The sequence below is a fragment of the Capsicum annuum genome, chromosome 6 (genome assembly GCF_002878395.1).
Source record: "Capsicum annuum cultivar UCD-10X-F1 chromosome 6, UCD10Xv1.1, whole genome shotgun sequence".
NCBI lineage: Eukaryota > Viridiplantae > Streptophyta > Magnoliopsida > Solanales > Solanaceae > Capsicum > Capsicum annuum.
In genome coordinates this window covers 122,750,186-122,774,987 of record NC_061116.1, presented here as the reverse complement: position 1 = coordinate 122,774,987, position 24,802 = coordinate 122,750,186, and the positions used below count along the sequence as shown (strand labels likewise).

The following is a 24,802-nucleotide window of genomic DNA, read 5'->3' as shown; positions in this document are numbered from 1 at the left end:
TATCAGTCTCAGTAAAAGAACTCAGACAGTTCTTCAGATATCAGTATACCAAGACTGTTAGATATGATCAAATTCAGTTATAGCACGGAACTCAGAGAATTCAACCAGATTCAGGGCTGTCAGATACAGTTATCCATGTTATCAGAACTACGGTTCCAGCCATGTATTAGCGTACAGATTTAGCCATTACGTACTCACGATCTTAGTTACTATGTATGTATGTTTGCACTCTTACGTTCATATTAGTCAGTCAGTTAGCATTGTTCATGCATGCAAACCCTGTTTAGATTTAGCCTATCTCACTCGTATACTCAGTACATCCCTTCGTACTGACGCATTTGCACTGTGGTGCTTTCTTTTCATGTTACACCATAGGTTCAGAGACACGAGCTCCAGATCGGCAATAGCCATAGCATTTCCAGTCGCAGAGATTCAGTGAGTCCTCTTCATTCGAGGACAACATGATTGGATTTATTCATTATTATTTTAGCCAGTTATCAGTTTACGAAGTTAGTTAGAGACATGTTCATTCAACTCCTTATTTCAGACAGTACTTAAAAGGCTTTCGAATTTATGCTCAGATTTAGCTTTCAGATTCATTTTTCAGTTGTTTTGGGTATTTTTCGCCCATATGGATGTTATATTATTTCAATTGAACCTTATGACCTATTTGCATGTTTTTCGCATTATGTCATGAATTGAAGTATACAGGTACAGATATCAGTCATGGGTTATCTTGTGGTCCCTCAGGGTTATAAGCACCGTGTAGCATTCCGATTCAGAAAATCGGGGTGTTACAAACTTGGTATCAGAGCCTAAGGTTCAATAAAGTCCTATGAAGTCTGAAAGCCGCATCTAGCAGAGTCTTGTACATTGATGTGTTGCGCGCCACATTTATGTACAGGAGGCTATGAGATGTTTTAGGAACAGTTCCCTTTCTTCAATATTCATGTCGTGCTAGTAAGCATAATTTCAAGTCAGTCTCTCAGTCTAATCCGATCTTCTCTTATTTCAGAAACATGCCTCCAAAGAGAAGAAATCAGCCAGCTCCTCAGCCCGAAGATCCTTTGGGCGAACATGTTTCTCATGCAGAGTTTAGGACCGCATTTACCGCTCTTGCTCAGTCTGTAGCTGCCCAGAATGAACGACCAGCAGTCGTTTCGGCTAACCCAGTGGCCAATTCAGCAGCAGCTAGGATTCGGGACTTCACCCGAATGAACCCTCCGTCCTTCTTTGGGTCTAAGCCAGACGAGGATCCTCAGGAATTCATTGACCAAGTTCAGAAGGTCATGATATCATAGGAGTCACTTCTTCTCAGAGTGCCGAGTTAGCCGCATACCAATAGTATGATATCGCTCACACTTGGTACAAACAGTGGTTAGTAGAAAGGTTAGGGGATACAGGTCCTGTTGAGTGGGAAGAATTTGTCACGGCTTTCTTAGACAGATTCTTTCCCCAAGAGCTGAGAGAGGCCAAAGTTCTTGAGTTCATCAATCTCAGGCAGGGAAATATGACAGCTAGAGAGTATTCTCTAAGATTTACTCAGCTAGCCAAATATGCCCCTCATGTAGTTGCAGACAACAGGGCTAAGATGAGCAAGTTCGTGTCAGGGGTGAATGATAGCGTAGTAAATGAGTGTAGGTCTGCGATGATGAACAGTGATATAACTTTAGCCAGCTCATGACCCACGCTCAACAGATAGAGGAGCAAGAGGTTAAGACTAGGGAGAGGTAGAACAAGAGAGCAAGAGCAGGCAGTTTCAGTTTTGCTCAGCCCAAATCAGAGGGAGGAAATCGTTTGTAGTTTCATCTTAAGTCAGCAGTTCCAGCCCCTTCCTCCGTTAGTGCCCCAGTGCCGAAGTTCAGGGACGACAACAGAGGCAGAGCACTAGGCTCTAAATCTCAGACCAGTGTTAGCAGTGTTAGCAGTGCCTGCACTTATCCTCAATGTCAGACCTGCGGTAAGCACCATCAGGGTGTGTAGAACGGGTCAAGGCATTTGTTTTGATAGTGGCAAGTCAGGCCACAGAGTTAGGGACTGTCCTCAGCCAGGTCCTCAAGGTCAGCAGAATCGTTTCACAGCTCAGTCCGGTCACCCGAACTTGCAGGGTGCCACTTCCAGTGCTACTAGCGGGCAACACCCAAATAGACTCTATGCTCTTCAGACCTGACAGGATCAGGAAAATTCTCTTGACGTCGTTACTGGTACGTTATAGATTTTCAATGTTCATGTTTCTGCTTTGCTAGACCCAGGTACATCCTTGTCTTTTGTCACTTTATACATAGCAGGCGATTTCGAAATCAGTCCCGAAATTTTAGCAGAGCCCTTTTCAATCTCTACCCCAGTGGGTAAAACCATCACAGCTCGACGGGTATACAGGAACTGCCCGATTATGATATTTCAAAAAAAATCCACGTCAGCAGATTTAGTCGAGTTAGAGATGACTGATTTTGATGTCATTCTCGGCATGGATTGGCTTCATTCCTGCTATGCCATAGTCGACTGCAGAAATAAGATAGTTCAGTTTCAGTTCCCGAATGAGCCCGTCCTAGAGTGGAAGGGTAGCATATCGTCTTTCAAGGGTTAGCTTGTTTCCTACCTTCGAGCAAGAAAAATAATTTCTAAGGGGTGTGTGTATCATCTTGTGCATGTTAAGGATTCCAGTTCCGAATCTCCCAGTCTCGAATCAGTCCCAGTGGTTAATGAATATTCAGACGTCTTTCCCGAAGATCTATCAGGCATTCCTCCTAAAAGGGAAATAGACTTCGGCATATACCTTCTCCCAGATACTCAGCCTAATTCTATTTCGCCATACAGAATGGCACCAGTAAAACTCAAGGAACTGAAAGATCAGTTGAAGGATCTCTTAGATAAGGGATTCATCAGGCCCAGTGTATCCCTATGAGGTGCGCTAGTCTTATTCGTGCGCAAGAAAGACGGTTCTCTCAGAATGTGTATTGATTACCGTCAGCTCAACAAAGTCACGGCCAAGAATAGGTATCCGCTGCCTAAGATAGACGACTTGTTTGACCAACTTCAGGATGCCAATTATTTCTCCAAAATAGACCTCAGGTCAGGCTATCATCAGCTCAAAGTTAGAGAATGTGACATTTCGAAGACAATTTTTCGTACTCAGTATGGTCACTTTGAATTTCTAGTCATGTCATTTGGTCTTACCAATACCCTTGCAACTTTCATGGACTTGATGAACCGGGTGTTTAAGCATTACTTGGACACATTCGTCATAGTCTTCATAGATGATATTCTGGTCTATTCTCGCACAGAGCGTGATCATTCAGACCATCTCATAATTGTTCTTCAGACTCTCAGGGATCACCGGTTGTTCACCAAGTTCAGTAAGTACAAATTTTGGCTAAGATCAGTAGCATTCCTTGGCCATATTGTTTCCGTTGATGGCATTAGAGTAGATCCTCAGAAAATCGAAGCGATAAGAAACTGGCCTCGCCCTGTCTCTCCATCAAATATCAGGAGTTTCTTAGGTTTGGCTGGCTATTACCGACAATTTTTCGAGGGATTTTCTTTTATTGCATCTCCTATGTCCATATTAACTCAGAAGAAGGTCAAGTTTTAGTGGTCAGAACCTTGCGAGAAGAGTTTTCAGGAGTTGAAGACTCGACTCACCTCAGCTCTAGTTTTAGCACTTCTCGACGGTTCCGATGGATTCGTCGTATATTGTGATGCATCCAGAGTAGGTTTAGGTTGTGTCCTCATGCAGCATGGTAGAGTCATAGCCTCCGCCTCCAGACAGTTAAAGCCTCATGAGAAGAATTATCCTACTCATGGCCTTGAATTAGCAGCAGTTCTCTTTGCCTTAAAGATTTGGTGGCATTATCTATACGGTGTTTATGTAGACGTCTTCACATATCATAAGAGCCTTCAGTATGTCTTTTCCTAGAAAGATCTCAATCTTCGTCAGAGAAGGTGGTTAGAACTCTTGAAAGATTATGACATGAGTGTCCTTTATCATCCTGGCAAGGCCAATTTAGTGGCCGACGCACTCAGTAGAATGTCCATGGGTAGTGTTTCCCATGTTGAGGATAGTAAGAAGAAATTAGCTCAGGAGATTCATCAGCTTGCCAGACTAGGCATTTGCTTAGTCGACTCTTTAGAGAGTGGTGTATGTGTTTAGAATAGTTCAGAGTCATCTCTAGTTTTTGAGGTGAAAGAGAAGCAAGACAGGGATCCTAGCCTTGTCAAGCTAAAAGAGTCAGTTCAGAGTCAGGAAGTAGAGGTTTTCTCCCAGGGGGAGATGGTGTTCTTCATTGTCAGGGTCGTTTGTGTGTTCCCGGTGTAGATGACTTGAGGCAGCGAATTCTTGCAGAAACGCATAGTGCGCGATACTCTATTCATCCAGGGGCCACTAAGATGTACTGCAACTTGCGGGAGATCTATTGGTGGAGTGGGATGAAGAGGGATGTTGCAGAGTTTGTGGCTAAGTGCTCTACATGTCAGCAGGTTAAGATAGAGCATCAGAAACCTAGTGGTTCCATGCAGGAGTCACTATTCCTACTTGGAAGTGGGAAGAAGTGAACATGGACTTCGTGACAGATTTGCCTAGAAACGTCATCAGCATGATTCAGTTTGGGTCATTGCAGAAAGAATGACCAAGTCAGCTCATTTCGTTCCAGTTCGTACCTCTTACTCAGCCGAGGATTATGCCAAACTCTATATCAGGGAGTTGGTCAGATTACACGGTGTTCCACTATCTATCATCTCAGACAGAGGTACCCAGTTCACCTCTCACTTCTGGAAAGCGTTCCAAAAGGGTCTTGGTACCTAAGTTCATCTCAGTACAGCATTTCATCCTCAGATAGATGGTAGAGCAGAAAGGACGATTCAAACCCTAGAAGATATGCTAAGAGCGTGTGCAATTGATTTCAAGGGAAGCCGGGATGACCACTTTCCTTTGATTGAGTTTGTATACAACAACCGCTGTCACTCAAGTATTCAGATGGCTCCATTCGAAGCTCTCTATGGTAGGAGAAGTAGGTCTCCGATCAGTTGGTTCGAAGTTAGTGAGATCGCAGTCATAGGGCCTGACTTAGTATTCGATGCCTTAGAGAAAGTTCAGTTAATCAGAGAAAGACTCCGGGCTGCTCAAAGCTGACAGAAGTCTTATGCGGATGTTCGTAGAAAGGATCTTGAATTTGAGGTCGATAACTATGTCTATCTCAAGATCCCTCCCATGAAGGGAGTAAAGAGATTCGGCAAGAAGGGAAAACTTAGTCCCCGATATGTCGGTCCCTTCAGGGTTCTCAGTCACTTCGGCAAGGTAGCCTATGAGCTCGAGTTGCCTTCAGATCTAGCCTCAGTTCATCCAGTCTTCCATGTCTCTTTGCTCAAGAAGTACATAGGTGACCCAACAGTTGTAGTCCCTATTTAGAGCGTTGACATTCAGAATAGCCTCTCTTATAAAGAGATTCCAGTCGAAATCCTCGACTATCAGACTCGTAGGCCGAGGAACAAAGAAGTCCTTCTAGTCAAGGTTCTTTGGCGAAATCAGTCCGTGGAGAGAGCTACTTGGGAAGCAGAAGCAGACATGCGAACCAAGTACCCTCATCTTTTCTCCGCTAATTCAGACTTAGCTCGAGGTAACCATTTTCCTTAAGCTTATTCAGTTACATATTTAAAATTCCAGTATAAAATTGGTATCAAGTATTAGTGCATAGCTTATCATGTATTCATGAGTTCAGCTTATCAGTCATGCATCAGATATGCATGTTCAGTTGGGTTATATTCAGTTTAGAATTCAATTCAGTCCTAAAATCATGTGCCAGTTGAGCATGATCAGTGTATCCGTCGTTTATCTTTTCTCCCCTCTCAAGCAGTCATCATTCGAGGATGAATGTTTCCAAGGGGGAGATATTGTAATACCCCAAAAAATCCAAACCAATATTAGAGCCATGTACCAAGCTCATGCATATTACATCATGGTTATTTTATAGTTTTATGAGTAGGTTAGATGTATATTAAGGCTTCAAATAACTCCCAGCTATCAGACTAATTAAAACATTCCTTACCGATTGAATTCTTGAGAAGAATATTGGTATAGTAAACTACAAACGAGGATATCTCTCATTATACTTGGAATTTTTGACCTCATGACCTATCAGCAGATAGATAACAGAATTAGTTTTCCAACGATACCAATTTCGCCTAAATCCGATATCGGAGCAAAGAGTTATTCCTATTTTACTCCAGCATGTCAGGCTGGAAACAGTGTGACGACATTCGTGATAGCCTACCACATTTGTGACACCCTACCACGAAGGTCGTCAGCCTTAGGCAGAATCCAGCTCCTATGTGACGACATTCGTGGTAGCTTACCACATTTGTGATGCCCTACCACCAAGGTCGCCAGCTTAGTAAGAAACCAGCTCCTGTGTGACGACATTCGTGGTAGCTTACCACATTTGTGACGCCCTACCACGAAGGTCGTCAGACTTAGGCAGAAACCATCAATTCCAGCTTTTGTGTGACGACATTTTTGACGGCTTACTACATTTTTTATGCCTTGTCACAAATATCGTCAGCTATTATTTTCAGTAATTGGAAACTTATTTCATAAGGGTATTTTGGTCTTTATCATCCTGGCAAGGCCAATGTAGTGGCCGACGCACTCAGTAGACTGTCTATGGGTAGTATTCAGATGGCTCCATTCGAAGCTCTCTATGGTAGGAGATGTAGGTCTCCGATCGGTTGGTTCGAAGTTAGTGAGACCGCAGTCATAGGGCGTGACTTAGTATTCGATGCCTTAGAGAAAGTTCAGTTAATCAGAGAAAGACTCTGAGCTGCTCAGAGCCGACAGAAGTCTTATGCGGATGTTCGTAGAAAGGATCTCGAATTCGAGGTCGTTGACTATGTCTATCTCAAAGTCTCTCCCATGAAGGGAGTGAAGAGATTCGGCAAAAAGGGAAAACTCAGTCCCCGATATGTCGGTCCCTTTAGGATTCTCAGTCACTTCGGCAAGGTAGCCTATGAGCTTGAGTTGCCTTCAGATCTAGCCTCAGTCCATCCATTCTTTCATGTCTCTTTGCTCAAGAAGTGCATAGGTGACCCAACAGTTGTAGTCCCTATTCAGAGCATTGAACTTCAGAATAGCCTCTCTTATAAAGAATTCCAGTCGAAATCCTCGACTATCAGACTCGTAGGCTGAGGAACAAAAAAGTCCTTCTAGTCAAGGTTCTTTGGCGGAATCAGTCCGTGGAGGGAGCTACTTAAGAAGCAGAAGCAGACATGCGAACCAAGTACCCTCATCTTTTCTCCGCCAATTCAAACTTAGCTCGAGGTAGCCATTTTTCTTAACCTTATTCAGTTACATGTTCAAAATTCCAGTATAAAATTGGTATCGAGTATCAGTGCATAGCTTATCATGCATTCATGAGTTCAGCTTATCAGTTATGCATCAGATATGCATGTTCAGTTGGGCTATATTCAGTTTAGAATTCAATTCAGTCCTAAAATCATGTGCCAGTTAAGCATGATCAGTGTATGCGTCGTTTATCTTTTCTCCCCTCTCAAGCAGTCATCATTCGAGGACAAATGTTTCCAAGGAGGAGATATTGTAATACCTTAAAAAATCCAAACCAATATTAGAGCCATGTACCAAGCTCATGCATATTACATCATGGTTATTTTATAGTTTTATGAGTAGGTTAGATGTATATTAAGGCTTCAAATAACTCCCAGCTATCAGACGAATCAAAACATTTCTTACCGATTGAATTCTTAAGAAGAATATTTGTATAGTAAACTTCAAACGAGCATATCTCTCATTATACTTAGAATTTTTGACCTCATTATCAGCAGATAGATAACAGAATGAGCTTTCCAAAGATACCAATTTCGTCTAAATCCGATATCGGAGCAAAGAGTTATTCCTATTTTACTCCAGCATGTCAGGCTGGAAACAGTGTGACGACAATCGTGGTAGCCTACCACATTTGTTACGCCCTACCACGAAGTTCGTCAGCCTTAGGCAGAATCCAGCTCCTGTGTGATGACATTCGTGGTAGCTTACCACATTTGTGACGCCCTACCACGAAGGTCGTCAGCCTTAGGTAGAAACCAGCTCCTGTGTGACGACATTCGTGGTAGCTTACCACATTTGTGACGCCCTACCACGAAGGTCGTCAGACTTAGGCAGAAGCCATCAATTCTAGCTTTTGTGTGACGACATTTTTGACGGCTTACCATATTTTTGACGCCTTGTCAGAAATGTCGTCAGCTATTATTTTCAGCAACTGAAAACTTATTTCATTAAGGTATTTTGGTCTTTTCCCTTCACTTCCCACGACTTATAACTCTAAAGAGGCGTAATTTTTCCCATTTTTCTTCAGTTAAGCATCTTAAAAACCCTCTCTTACGATCTCAACCACAAGATTAGGGTTTCCATCAAACTAATCTCTCAAAAGAAAGATTCAAGCCTTTATCCAAGATAATTGAGAATTAAGTTTCTCAAATCTAAGAACTCTCCAGCAAATCATCAAGGTTTCCTTTCTAAGGTATGTGTAGTGTTCATCTATGGATTCAATTCGTTCATAGAGTTCAAGAACCATGCTTTTAAATATTATTTTGTAAACTTTTGTGGTGATATAAGCATGTACACGTTGATGATTGTTGTTCAAGTTTCAAGATGATATCTAAGGATGTTTGTCATGAAATATATGTGATTGTTGGTTGAAAATCATGAACTTTGGGTGGGTTGAACTAATGCAAGTATGAAATCCACCTATGCCTTAAAGAATGCATGTACGGTGTTTGATAAAATGCCTAGGACGTTAGAAGTTCATATTTACATGATTTCATGATATCTAAATGACAAGTCCATGTTAGTGATACACTTCAATATGAATGTCCATGTTATTTATGTATTCTTATGGCGATGGCATGAAGTATGTATGATGATGGACATATGAATTATATCCATGCTTTCCCTACTATGTTTGAGGTGTTGATTAAATACATGAAGTATACTATCCCCTACTTATGATATAGCGAATTGTGGACTCCAATCTTGTGATCAAGTTATGTCATGTGTGTCAGTTTCCTTTTATCGAGTCCTGGGGGTATTCGTACCCGAAAAACATAGTTGTGTGCCTAGAGTCATGTCATGTTGTCATGATAATCTCAGTAAAGCTATAATCTATAGAACTCAGTCAGTCATGTGACTCAGGAAACCTCAGAAATCTCATGATCCCAGTTAACTCTCAGATAATAGTACTACTCCATCAGTCAATAAAAGTCAGTTAATCTATCCATGCACAGTCAGTTGAATCATGTTTAGTCTCTTCAGATGGGAGTAGGAGTTAGCACCGAGTGAACCTAAGGATGAGAACTCACCTGTATATGAGGGTGTGATTCTTAGCAGTCATCCTTGCGTTCCACAACTATGTAGCCAGCATAGGTTGAGACATCGCAGCCTGTTATATGAGGGTAGATGAGGTGACTTAACTTGTTATATGAGGGTTCCCACCTTTCTCACTAGAGTTACCTGTTATATGAGGGTTGCTCACATGTAGTCCTTACCAGTGGCGCGGTATTGACACCCTTCCAGTCAGGGCAGAGATTGGACCCCATCTTAGCCATAATGGCACATATAGGGCATGTCGGTTAAACAACTACCTCCCACAGTTTCAGTATCAGTCTCAGTAAAAGAAATCAGACAGTTCTTCAGATATCAGTATACTAGGACTGTTAGATACAGTCAAATTCAATTATAGCATGGAACTCAGAGAGTTCAACCAGATTCAGGGCTGTCAGATACAGTCATCCATGTTATCAGAACTACGTTTCCAACCATGTATTAGCTTACAGATTTAGCCATTACGTACTCATGATCTTAGCTACTATGTATGTATGTTTGCACTCTTACGTTCATATCAATCAGTCAGTTAGCATTGTTCATGCATGCAAACCCTATTTATATTTAGCCTACCTCACTCGTATACTCAGTACATCCCCTCGTACTGACGCATTTGCACTATGGTGCTTTCTTTTCATGTTACACCATAGGTTCAAAGACACGAGCTCCAGATCGACAGTAGCCATAGCCTTTCCAGTCGCAGAGATTCAGTGAGTCCTCTTCATTCGAGGACAATATGATTGGATTTATTCATTATTATTTTAGCCAGTTATCAGTTTACGAAGTTAGTTGGAGAAATGTTCCTTCATCTCCTTATTTCAGACAGTACTTAAAGGCTTTCGGATTTACGCTCAGATTTAGCTTTTAGATTCAATTTTTAGTTGTTTTGGGTATTTTTAGCCCATATGGATGTTATATTATTTCAGTTGAACCTTATGGTCTATTATGCATGTTTTCCGCATTATTATGTCATGAATTGAAGTATACAGGTACAGATATCAATCTTGGATTAGCTTGTGGTTCCTCAGGGTCATAAGCATCGTGTACCGTTCCGGTTCAGAAAATCGGGGCGTTACAGTTCTCTTCTTTTTTGGTATACAGGATTTCTCTAATCATTAATGAAAGAATTTACCCTATCAAAAAGAGCAACAAGCAAGACATGAATACAAATAAGATGAAGAAAGACAAGGTAAGGAAAATTGAACTTGGTATACTTGTACATTATAGGATATGTGGAGAGGCATTCAAGAAGGAAAACTGGAAAGGTCTAGGACATACCAGACAAAATGCCATACTAAAGGGACTAAATATTCTTAGACACATGACAGATTGTTTCAGCCCAAACTTCATGTCATACATGTGGAAAACCCTATCAGTTTATCAATTTCAAGAAGTAACAAATCAAAGAGTATTGCATGTACAGGTGAGCAAAATTCAGAACAAAAGTGTGAAAAAGGCTCCAGCTGGCAAATGCTTTGAGCACCACAAATATATCCTATGATGTGTTGAAGTGCCACCTGAAATGTCCACCAGGAAGTCAGGAACACCTAAACAGTAATTTCTAGAGAAATTAAAATACAACTGGCTCATCAAGAGAACCTTAGAGAAACCCAAAATATGAACTGAAGAGATGAACTGAACAACTTTCATGCTATTTTTAGCAGTGAAAGCTTGACGATCTTAGCAATGTTTATATTTGGGGAAGTTGATGGTCTTAACCATGTTTTTTCACATCACAAATTCCATGTTAAAATCAACTGAAAAACACAGATCACCATCACACTCCAGGCTCTCCCATTCCAACCTCTATTCTTCCCCTATGGGCCTTGGCAATTTGTCGCCAAGGATTCTGATCCCCAGTGCCACCTACTACCATCATATTGCATCCAAAAGAAACAAAAAAGAACAAGTGAACGAACAAACACACATGTGCATACTATAAACATAAAAACAAGCAAAACATGTGAGCTTGCTCAACTGCAAGAATAAATATCTTGTACTTCCACTGTCCATATTTTATATAATGGTGTTCTACTAGAAGGTATTTAAGATGTTTAGTTGGAGTTGAATACTATATTTAGCAATAGTGGAAGAGAGCACTAAAGTAATGGCTAAAAGGTTAGTTCTCTTCCAAGAAGGATCAATTCCCAGAAATATTTCACGTGGCAGCAACAACAGAAGCCCTGTTTTGAGTTAAGTAATAATATTATAAATCATTAGCATAAAAGATGGTGCGACGAGGATAACATAATTACAAGACAGAAAAAAATAGTCTTGTAGGTCTACATCCCCGACAATCATTATTTACACCAAAAGTGAAATAAAATATACAATTCATCTTAATCTTTTGCCCAGTGTTAGCGGTGTCTTCAAAGCATATCAAGTTTCTTTTACTCCAACACCGCCAAATGCATGTTGTGACCAAACTGCACCACTTCTTCTGCCTCAAAATGCGTCCAGGATAATTGCAGATGGTTAGTAATTGTCCACTTGATTTGGGCAGAATCCATACCATTTATTTTCTGAAATTGCTCTCTAGTCTATCAATGACTTGACAATGCAAAAATAGGTGGCTGTTTATTTCAGCTTCTTTCTCACATAGGAAGCAACACATGAAACACTTAGGGGTCGTTTGGTAGAGTGTATAAGAATAATGCAAAATATAGTGTATTAGTAATGTTTGTGTTAGTTATGCTTGTATTTTTCTTATTTAGTATTTGGTTCGATGTATTAAAAAAACATGAATTACATAATTTCTAAAAAAAAATTTTTTTTTACATAATACCCTCAAGATATATGTTGGAAAGGATGCGGAAAATTTTTTGAAGGGTAATAGGGTCTTTAAGCATGTTAATGCATGCATTAGATCCATTGCATTACCATGGATTTTGAGGTATTAGTAATACACACCTCAATACATAATAGAGTGTATAACTAATGCTTGCATTAGTTATACATAGGGTAAAAAGGTATACCAAACAAGGTACTACTAATACACATTAAACTAATGCATGCATTAACATTTCAATACACTCTACCAAACAACCCCTTATTAGCTTAGAGCTGCATACCCCTTTTTCCATTAAGTTTCTTGTGTCAGAACTTCATCATTTACCACCAGCCAAATGTCACCTTGAAGGGTATCTTAACCTCCCATATATGTGTCCAATCCCAACAATCGGCTGTGTAATTTGGTCTGCATAAGTATGCTTTTTATTGCCCTTCTCCCAAATCAACTTATCTTTTAGTTGAGTAGTGCCCTTAATGTTCTCCAAGAGTTTAAGGAATTCAGCAAGCCTTCTGATTTCCCAATTACAACATCAGCAACAACACCAAACCCTATATATTCCCACAAAGTGAGGTCTAGATAGGGTAGAATGTACGCAGTCCGTGCCATAGTTCAGCTGCAGCTGTAACCTGAGGATGTCTAGAAAAACTTCATCCAGTGGGCCATGTCCTATCCAATTGTTATTGCAGAAGGAGGTGTTCAAACAAATCCCATACACTAACTCCACAAGAATCTGCTGATTTCCCAATTATTGAGAAATTTTCTAAAACATAGCTCCACACTTCAGCTACAGCTCTAAAGTGAGGATGTCTAGAGAAACTTCATTAGGTGGCAGTCCAATCCAATTGTCATTCCAAAAAGCGGTTTTCAAACCATTCCACCTTAATCCTTACATTATTAATAAAAGTTGGCCAGATGAGCTTGATAGACTTCATATACTAACTCCATAAGTGGAGTACACAATTTTTAGCCCTAATATTCTTCAACCCCAAATTTTTCACAAACAACCCTTCTCCATAAAGCTTGATCCTTCCTTAAGAAACTCCACAACCATTTTATTTGAAGAATCATACGTTGTCTTGTGTTCCTTATACCAAATCCCCCACCCACCCGATTTCATTTCACCAAATGTAAGCCATTTTATTAGAAGAATCATATGTTGTCTTGTGTTCCTTATACCTAACCCCCCACCCACCCGATTTCATTTTTCACCAAATGTAAGCATATTTTGTTTCTATTGTCTCTCCTCTCCATATAAAGTTCCTTCTAAGGAATAAATTCTCTTCAGATTTGCCAGTAGAGGTAAAAGAGACATGCAAGTGGGGAGAGAGAAAAGCATATTTTTGACCAAGATCAACCTTCCTCCTAGAGATCTGTACAGACTCTTCCACCAGGCCAATTTCTTCTCACATCTTTTTAGCTCCCCATTCCATCTCCTGAGCCTTGTTCATAGCTTCCAGAGGTAATACAAGGTAGCTTGTTCATAAAGAGCCAATTTCACATCCCAAAGACACTGCTAAAAGGTAAATGTTTACCGTGTCATTTATTGAGTACAACAAAATTTTCCCCAATTTCAGATGTAGGCAAGAAACTCCGTCAAAGATAGACAAGATCAACATCAAATATATTTTGTCAACAGTTGCATCTCAAAAGATCAAAGGGTCATCGGCATACAGAAGATGTATAATCTCCATATTGCTCCTGTCATTGTTGAGTACTATGAGAAATATAGGTGAAGAATATTATTGAATTATTGTAACTACATTAATTACACTGAGACCCTATTTATAGACACTTTATTCTAATTCCTTTCTAAATAGGACACTACATTACAATCCTTTTCTAAGTAGTATTCTATATGCTATTCCTATCTACTCATATTCTAACACTCCTCAAGATGGTGCATACAAAACATGTACCAAGCTTGTTATGGATGTAATTAATACATGGATCAGTGAGAGACTTGGTGAAGATATCCGCAACAAACTAGTAAGGACTTCTCTAGACGCTTGGGAGACCACAGTTGAAAAGGAACAAACTGAAAAAAATGGTTGGAAAAGTAGTAAACGTCACCGGAAAGTCGTTCTATTGCTGGAAAATTGTCGAAAACAGGTATAAAATATACGGGTCATCTCAAAATCAAGAGATGAGTAGATCTTGAACAAGAAAGTCACCAAAAATCTGGTCGAAACATGCTAAAGTGTAGGATTATTAGATTTGATGGCTGAAAAGTGGTCACAATCTGGGAAAAAATTATATGGATAGGGTCGGAATAATAACACGACCTTACCAAGAAAGAGAAAATTATATGGGTAGGGTCGAAATGACATGACCTGCTGAAAAGGAAAAATAATATGGGTAGGGTCGGAATGATAATATGACACTACTAAAAAAGAGAAATTATATGGTAGGATCAAAATGACAGCACGAACCTACTGAAAAAGAAAAGTTATATGAGTAGCTTAGAAAATAATGGCACGACCCTACATAAATCAGATTTGAGGAGTCACCAGAAAGACACACGAAACTATGCAAATTAGATCCGAGGAGTCACCAAAAAGATGCACGGTGTTATGCAACTCAAGTACAAAAAATTAGTCCGAAAAGATGCACGGTGCTATGCAACTCAGGTACAACAAAGTAGTCCGAAAAGATGCACGGTGCTACGCAAATCAAATCTGAGAAAGTAGTCACATGAAAGATGCACGGTGCTATGAAAAATAGATATGAAAGCATAGTCACCAACAAGATGCATGGTGCTATGCAAAGATATGAGAAAGTAGTCACCAGAAAAAAGCAGGATGGCCTAATCTTTTGGTAACATGATCATTGGCCAAACAGGCAACATATATGGGTTATAGCCACTCACTGGCAGTGAAAGTTCTTTGATTCTCGACCAAGATCGTAAAGGCTCTGATACCATGTGAAAAATATAAGTGAAGAATATTATTGAATTATTATAACTACATTATTACACTGAGACCCTTTTTATAAACACTACCTTCTATTCCTTTTCCAAATAGGACACTACATTACAATCCTTTTCCAAGTAGGATCTATGCTATTCCTATCTACTCATATTCTAACAAGTACTTTGAATATCCACCCATTTTGATTTTCCATCTTTAGCATGTTTCCATAGTCATAGTGAAGAGAAAAGAAAAAAGAGGATTACATTGCCTCGATCCACTCTTATGAGAGAGAAAACCTACAGGTGAGTCATTCATCAAGATGGAGAGCCTCACATTACTTAAGCAAAATAGACTCCCATCTAATCCACTTACTTCCCTATGTCTTCAAGAATTTTATGCTTTAATTCCAGTTCACATGATCAAATGCTTTTGCAATAAATAGTTTGAACCAGATTCTTAGTTTCTTAGGATCTACATATTCATTAGTTTTCATAATAGCATCCATTATTTGTCATTATTTTTTTTGATAAAGGTAACTTTGTATTCACACCAAAAAACTCATCAGATGAGCCTGATGAGGAGAGGTTTACAACCCCCCCCCCCCCCTCCAAGAAAATTTACAATTGTCCTATGAAATCCACTAGACTTTCTACCTCCCCATCAATATCTTATTTACACCAAAAATATAGCAAACTCAGACTTTTCATCTTGATCTTCTCTATGCTGCTAGCTCGTCCATCATGGGATCTTTTATTCCTTTCCATCTAAAGTGACCACCAGATGCAGGATGGAATACATTTCCACCAATCCTCTTTTGATCTTCTTTTACCCACTCCTTCCTATTGTTTCATCATGTCTAAAGTAGTTCTAGGAACTACCCAACTAACCCCAAGTATACATAAGAACATGTCCCACAGATTTACAGCTGTGTTGCAGTGAAGGAATAAGTGGTTATTCAGCTCTGCCTCTTTTTCACACATATAACACCTTGAGCAAATACGTATACCTCTTCTTTGTACCACTTCATGGGTTAAACATGCCTTTCTGATCAACAACCATGTGAAGCATGACACCTTATGAGGGACTTTGATCTTCCAGAATAGTTTCCATGGCCATTCCATCCAATATTTGTCATTCTTTGATAAAGGTCATTTGATATTCATCAACCCCGCTGCAAATTACCTTCTTTAACCTCTGTTAACACTTTGAAGAAGAACTTGTACACACATCCTATTAGCACTTAAAAAGCCTAAAATCCTTCAGTTCCATAACTCCAACATTTTTAGGAATTAGAGCTACATATGTGGCATTAAAGCTCTTTCCAAATACTCTTGGGAGTGAAAGTTCGTCCGTGTTCATGATGTTCCCTTGATTTCTATCGACGTGAAATACAATCTATGTCTCTTATGCGCATGTCGTCTGATCAGTCTATTCTGCTTTAGTATGCACTAGGAAAAAAAATCGAGCTCACGAATATCCCAATAAGAATAAAGAATCAAATAGTGTATCCATCTGGCCCTACAACTTTATCTAATGCACAAGAATAAACACTCCCATGTACCTCCTATTCTTCAAAGTTCCTCCTACCATGTGCTTCATCTACATAAAGCATAGTAGGGCAATTCATATAGTTAAACTCTTGCCTCCAATCCTCAAGTTCAACATACAAGGACAAATCGAAGGCTAATATTCCCCCTTTAATGGTGTTGGTTCTTTCACCAGTATTCAGTAAACAATCAGTTTGTCAGTCACTAGAAAGTCATTGAAAAAATTGAGAAATTTTTCTCTCCCTGTTTAACCATAAAACTGCCTTCATGCAATCTTCTCATTTTTTGTAATATCTTCTAAGTCTATGGACTGACTAACTTTTAGGATCACTTCTTCCTCATTTAGGTCTCTTTGTTCTTGAGCACCATCAAGATCAGCAATTTGATCCACACAAGCAGGATTAAGGATATGATGGAGAACTCCAAAAAGGAAAAGGAAGCTTTCTATATAGATTATTGTGAATATCCATAATGGAGACAGTTGTTAACTTGTTATGCAGATAAAGTGACTAATTCTACTGGAAAGATGGCAGCTGCTAGCAAGTGCTTAAATTAAAACAAAGAGCATTAGAAAAAGTTATCTGGAACTAACATTATATTTTGATACGCAAGAGATTCACATAATCTACAGAAGTAAGAAAAATTGATGTGCTTGATGTGAATGTCATTTTTAACAAATGATTAGGTGCCTCGAAAGAAAGAAAACAACATCATGGTCAAACTGAAAGGAAAGATGGTTCATGCAATGATTGTGCATTTACTAACTCCATCGATCTTTACACAATACCACCTGACATGCATATCCAATAGGCAATTTTACTTAAGACTGAGGTCTTGGTGGATCAAGTTCTGCAGTCAAACAGGGAAGGCATAAGCCTTCACATTGAGAGTCATCGGGATTTCCAACATTAGTTTTACCTGAACACACAAATAAGTAGATCCTTCAGATCATTGATTTTGTTACTAGCACGTACCAATTCAAACCCCATGTGAAGTCGCCCATGTATCTCCACCACCACCTGCTTCAGAAAAACTTGAGCCAAACCATAATCAAAATAAGGTGGCGATTATCTCATTCCACCAAACACTATTTTCCTAACATTTTTTGCTGTTGAATTAGATGCTAGAAACACCTGCAGATTCTAGTCTATGCCTGTCTTTTTAGTTAATAGTAAGGGGAGATGTATAAGATTTCCTTAACCAGAAGTATAGAATCACTTCTGGATATAAATACTATTAACTATACGTTACCAAATATGTGAAAATAGAACTCCACCAAGTAATGCTCAATCAATATCCAGTTTTTCCATGGTCCTTTACTTCTTTTCTTTCTCCTTCCAGCTCACTTCTTTAAGCTGGACACCATTTCAGATAGAAGGGGAAGGAGATCGAAGTAGGGCAGCAAGGAAAGTGCCTCTGGAATAATATAGTGTTTTTGTTTCATACGAGGAAGCAAAAGGGGTGCCTTAGTTGTATTACAAGCACATACGTTAACTATTAGTAATCAGTCAAGTAAACAAGGACCGCAACTATCATTGTCTTTGCACTACAAGGTTACCATCATTTTTTTGAAATTTGTTGCTCTCAATATCAAAGATAAAGTCCAGGAGCTAGAATCTATCTAACATTTTAAACTTATGCCAAGAGTTAATTCATACAACAAACTAACACTCTTAAATGTTCCTACCAGAGAACATAGAACCCAACAAAGCAAAAGGAAAGGGGAAAATGGCAAGACTTGCAAAGAAGGCATAACCACAATCCAACCAACAAGACTGAGCAATGGAAAAGAATAAGAAAGGAACTTGCTACTGTGATTACCATTATGGAAATATTCTTTTTACCACCAGTTGCTCGGATGAGGCACTTAAATTCAATATTTTTCCCAGCTGTCTTCATCTTATTCCGTTGGGCTTTAGATTTATCAGAAGCTGCAGATACAAAGGACAAGATTGCTCAATCAGTGTTTCAATATACAGCTCTACTGTGAATCAATCATGAAGAGAATGCAGAGCACAAAATACAGAAAAACCAATGAAGGGGCAAACTCACAGTGTTTGAGAGTAACCCAAACGGAACCATGCCCAGTAGTTCGCTTCATTGAGAAATGGTTCTGGCTGTAACCGTACCTGACAAATTCAATTCACATCAATAATTGTCAACTTATGTTATACTAAAAATATGGACAAAGCCATTCTTTCAAACTCCCTAAAACAAGCAAAAATGCCATATGATTTTCTATACACAAATAGGAAGCACATTGAGCTCTACCATGTGATTATTTGAAATAACGTTCACATTGCCAGTGCCACCCCGATAGAGGATGAGATAAGATAGGTTGACAGAGTGTATTCTCAGGAGTGCATGGGAGGATGAATTCAATGTGTAGAGTTAGAGAATTCAGGAATTATGCCTATTTCTACTCTGGCTATCAACCCACATAAACCTTCTTCCTTATCCATTAAAGGTAGTTGATAACACGAGTAAATATATAAGATTCCATAAATTCAAAAACCCTACAGATAGAATTCATTGCTACGTACTCTCCTAGGCACGCACCACAGCAGCAACTGAATGTAATGCTAAATGGGAAAGGGTTCCATCACCCTACCCCACCCCCATCCCCACTCCTATCGGAGCTAGGTACTGATAGGCTGAGGGGCCTTGTCAAAATTATATTTTATATATCGAGTAGACGTTGAATCCCTCCTGCTTAAGGTGCAGTACAATACCTAACGAATCAAGAATGCGAAGAATTTTGCATTAATTTCATAATCTACAGAAACCCATAATTCTTAGAAAGAGAAAACAATTCAATCAGAAAATCTAGTAGAGAATTCTTTATACAAAGACATTGTTTTATTTCCCGATTTGATTCAAAACGATCAATTGATTTTGATAGATTGAAGTTGGGGTTAACCATGTTCGAAGCCCTTTATGTTTTGTATAAATATAAATCTCAACAGCAGCAAACCCCAGAAACACAGAGTGACGAAGAGGATACAGAAAAGACGCGAGGTTATATGGGTTAAACAAACGCCAAGGACAAGATAGGGGAAAACAAACAAATAAAAAGGAAATTAAACAAACATTATGTTTTTTTTACGCTTTTGTATATTACTAGTTACCCAACAAATATTTTTTTAATTTATTTTAATTATTATAATTTATAATATTACACACATTTTTAAAAAATATATAACAAATTTTTTTTTAGATATTTTAAACTGTTAACTATTGTAGTTTATAGTACTTTTTATGTAATTTTCAAATAACATATATTGTTCTCTTTGTTCAAATTTTTGTGGCATTAATAGTCAATTACACTTTTTAAATAATTTAAGTTTTAAATTATTGTGATTTATAATTATTTTTTCTTTTATTTCAAATTAAGAAACATAGTGCTTAGATGACATAATAATTAATTATGAGTGATATAGTAAAGTCACGATTGAAGCAACGAAACAGACATATCTTAATAACTCACAATAACTAATTAGAACTAATATATCAAAATTACTATAAAAAATACTTAGAATTTTTTTTTTTAAGTGGACCTCATATAAAAAGTCAAGTTAATTTAAAACATGAAGAGTTAACTTATCATTTATATCTATTTTACCTTTTTTATCAACTATTATTAATTTTTTAATACTTAAATAATTTATAATAATTAATAAGGGGTGATATTTAATAAAGTTACAATTAAAATAGCTGAAGCAGATATGTCATAAATGTTTATTTTATTTTTATTAAATATTACTAAAATTTTTAATATATAAATGACTTATAATAATTAATTAGAAATGATATAATAAAATTACGGAGCAAGCAACTGATGAAGCAGACAAAAAAAGCAGACATGTTGACGGAGAGCTGCCTACTTCTCTTGCCTCTTTCCTTTTATGAGATATTAATATCTACCACAAAATAAAAAAAAAAATGCAAGTGAGGGGGTGAGATAGGTATCCGAGTAGGAAAAATTCTTTCTGGGGGTGTGGGTGGTTTTGGCAGGGGTTGGGTTGGTGAAAGTCTTAAGTTCTTTTTTTAAGGGGGGGGGGGGGGGGGGAGGGGGGAGGGTTAGTAAGAAAATTTTTTTTTCTAAGGTAGGGGGGGGGGGGGTGAGGGCCAAGGGATGGGAGGGATAAAAATTGAGTGGTATGAGATATTACAACTTATTTTTCCTACTTTCATTAAAGAAGTCATTTTTCTTGGTTCAAATGAACTTATTTTTCAAGAGAAAATATTTTTCAAAACTTTAAGTCAAAGCAACATGAGAAAATACAAAAATATTAGTCATGAGAAAATATTTTTCTCCATACGAATACACCCTTCCTGTTTGTTGTGTGAATGGACCAATAATAAAATTAGCAAAGTATGGGGACAAAATAAATTGAAATAATGACTAGACTAGAATATAAGGTTATCTATCTCTCCCTCTATATATATATGTATATATATATATCTAGCATATTGATAAACTAATTGATTGAACGTTCTTTTTAAGAAAAAGCAAAAGCTACCAATGACTAAGTAAAATTTATAATACGACAACATATTCAATATAATCCCACATAGTGGGTATGAAGAGAATAGAGTATGTACGAGTATACACTGACTTACCTTTGTCTCATAGATAGTGAGATTGTTTTAGATAAATCTTCGACTCAAGCAAAAATAGTCCAAAGTGGTTTAAAAAAAAGAAGTTGCATAAGCACAAGAAATATCATATAGTAATAAAACAAAAGAGAGTAACAGGATGATAACTACGATAAATAAATAATAGTCAAAGTAGAAATGACAGTAGTAGAAATTCGAGGAAAAGCAACTATAGAAGCGTTACTACAGCTACTTGTAAGAATGAGTAACAAGACAACTTATTGCTACCTACTAGTCTGCTAGCCTAATTTGTTCCTTCCACAACCCTTTATCTAAATTTATGTCCTCAGTAAGTTGAAGCAATGTTATATCCCGAATCACTTGTTGGATGTCCCCAATGCTTCTTTGGTCCATCTTTTTCTCTATTGAAATCATATATAATTAATCGTTCATACATCTAGACTGGGGTATTTGCACATCTCATCTCTCCTTCACATTTTCGAACCACTCAGTCTTGCTTTTCATATCTTGTCTTTTACTGAGACCAGTCCTACTATGTTCCAAATATCTTTATTTTTAATCTTATATCTTCTAGTATGCTCACAAATCCACCGCAATATCTTCATCTCTCCGACTTTCATATTTTAAGCATAAGAGTTCTTGACTGGCTAACACTTTATCTCATATAATATAACCACTACCCTATAAAACTTGTCCAAGTTTTGGTGGCACCTTCTTATCACATAATACGCCGAATACAAGACTCGTTTCATCTACCATGCACCAATATGATGGGTGACATCATTATCAATTTCTCTATTTCCTTGGATAATATGTCCAAGATACTTGAAGCTTCCTCTCTTCTAAATGACATGTGAACCAAGTCTTACTTCTATATCAGAATCAACATTATGTCACTGAACTTGCATTTTAAATATTTTGTCCTGGTCCTACTCAACCTAAACCTTTTAGACTTTAAGGTTTGTCTCCAACCTTCTAATTTAGTGTTAACTTTACCACAAATCTCGTCAGTCAGCATTAAGTCGTCCACAAATAATATATACCATGGCGATTCACCTTGAACTATCTATGTCAATTCATCTATGACCTAGTTAAATAGAAATATGCTAAGAACTGATCTTTAGTGTAGAACCATCACAAGTAGAAAGTGTTTTTAGTCTTTCCACTATTCTTATTCGAGTCTTGACCCCTTCATACATGTCTTTGATCTCCCTATTGTATGCCATATGGACACATTTAACCTCCAAACATCTCCAAAATATCTCCTTCGGGACTTTATCATATGTTTTCTCTAAGTCACCAACATAATGTATAGGTCTTTCTTTCTCTATGTACTTCTCAACTAGTCTCCTAATAAGATGGATAACTACTGTAGTTAATATCCCCGACATGAATTCGAATTAGTTTTCGGAAATAGACATGTTCATCCTTACCCTCAGCTCCACCACTCTCTCCTAAACATTAAAAGTGTGACTTAACAACTTGATGCTCTATAGTTATTGCAACTCTAAGGGTTAACCTTGTTCTAGTACAGCTAAATTATTGTACTCTACTTTACTCCTAGTTTCTTTTTACCATCTTAAAATAAAATAAAACAATGTAATTAGAAACTTACGCTACCTAGAATTAAGCTTTCTCTGGGTCATAAGATGCTAAAGACTACGATAATTCATAAAGATCTCACAATGCATGCCATAAAGATAATATCTCCAAATCTTAAACGTAAAAACCACCACCACCAACTCTAAATAATGAGTGGGGTTATTACGTTGTACACCTTTAACTGTCTCAACACATAAGCAATAACTCTATCCTGCTACATCAATATATAACCCAAACCAACACCAGAAACATCACAATACACGGTGAATTCCTCAACTTTAACAAGAAGAGCCAAGATAAAGTATGAAGTAAGAAATCCCTTGAGCTTTCCAAATTTTGACTCATACTCCTCGGACCATCAGAAGGGAACCTCTTTCCGAGTCAATCTGGTCATCGGCATGGCAATAGTAGCAAATCTTCCAATGAGCTGTCTATAGTAAATGGCTAAACCAATGAAGCTATGAACCTCAGAAGGAGATGTAGGCCTAGCCCAATCACGAATAGTCTTGATCTTCTTTGGGTCTACTATAATCCCATCCTTAGCACTACATGCCTAAGAAATGTCACCGACTCAAGCCAAAACTTACACTTGGAGAATTTGGCAAAAGATATATGATCTCTCTAAGTCTGGAACACAATCCTCAAATGTTGCATATGCTCCTCCCTACTCTTCAAGTATACAATGATGTCGTAAATAAACACAATCACAACAGAATCCAAATAAGTCCTGAACACACGGTTTATCAAATCTATAAATACGACTAAGATATTGGGCAACCCAAAAGACATTAGCAGACACTCATAATGACCATAATGGGTTCTAAAGGTTGTCTTTGGGATATCCTCAGTATAAATCCTCAATTGATGGTAACGGGACCTCAAATCAATCTTAGAGAACACCACCGCTTCCTGAAGTTGGCCAAATAAATCATCAATGCGAGGCATAGGATACCAGTTCTTCACTATCACTTTATTAATCTGCCTATAATCAATACATATACACATGAAACTATTCTTTTTTTCACAAACAACATATGTGCTCCCCAAGAAAACACACTTGGTTTAGTGAAAACCTTACTAAGAAGATCCTGAAGATGCAAATTTAGCTTTTTAATCTCGGTAGGGCTATATGTTAAGGTGCCATAAAAATAGGTCGGGTGTCTGGATCAGTATCAATAACAAACTCTATATCACTCTTTAGAGGAAGACCAAGTAGATCGATAGGAAAAACATCAGGAAACTCATGAACTATAGGAATAGTGTCAAGAAAGAGTCATTATACTAACATCATGAATATAAGTAAGGTAATACTCGCAAACCCTCAAAATAAGTCTCCTAGCCCGAATATAAAAAATAATTCGTGTTTGCTTACGATTAATCATTCCCTGCCATACCACTGGGGGTACATCAAGTATGGCTCAGGTAATGGTCTTGGCGAAATAATCTAGGACCGCATGATAGTGGGATAACCAGTCCATGCCCAGAGTCACACCAAAATCCACTATATCTAACACAATAAGATCAGCCCAAGTATCAAACTTTGAACAGTCACAACACATGATCTATAAATCTGATCCATTACAAAAGAATAACTCACGAGAGTAGACACACATAATAGCATAGATAATGAGTCCCAAGATAACTCTAACTGTGAGGCATAATAAGCAGATATATACGAATAAGTGTATCCCAGATCATATAAAGCAAAAGTTAACTGATGGCATACCAAGATTATACTGGTGATAACAACATTCAAAGACTCAGTCTCAGGTCTAGCAGGTATGACATACAACTGACCACACCCATTACCTAGCTAGGCTCCTAACAAATCTCCTATCCTACCTACCTGAGAACCTCCATAAGCACCTTCGGGACCACCCCTACACCCATGCATACCACCTCTAGATAAAGTAGAACTGCCTGAATTGGTGGAATGCTATGAATTGAA

General features: G+C 38.1%; 1 protein-coding gene across 4 annotated transcripts in view; it reads right to left on the bottom strand.

Moving 5' to 3' along the window:
* Positions 1-19,691, bottom strand: part of LOC107873180 (signal recognition particle 14 kDa protein-like) — a 22,760-nt gene extending 3,069 nt beyond the window's left edge. Inside the window, exons 1-5 of one of the 4 annotated variants that reach the window (XM_047414865.1) lie at positions 18,904-19,691; positions 18,685-18,761; positions 18,454-18,563; positions 17,607-17,651; positions 10,579-10,902 (exon numbers count right to left, since the gene is read on the bottom strand). In XM_047414865.1, coding sequence (XP_047270821.1) covers positions 10,732-10,902; positions 17,607-17,651; positions 18,454-18,563; positions 18,685-18,733 — 375 coding nt within the window. In that variant the 5' untranslated portion in view covers positions 18,734-18,761; positions 18,904-19,691 and the 3' untranslated portion in view covers positions 10,579-10,731. Of the gene's footprint in view, positions 1-10,578; positions 10,903-17,606; positions 17,655-18,453; positions 18,564-18,684; positions 18,762-18,903 lie in introns of those variants that run through there. The other 3 variants (XM_047414864.1, XM_047414866.1, XM_016719927.2) reach the window with 3 other exon arrangements.
* Between the last annotated feature and the right edge of the window lie 5,111 nt (positions 19,692-24,802).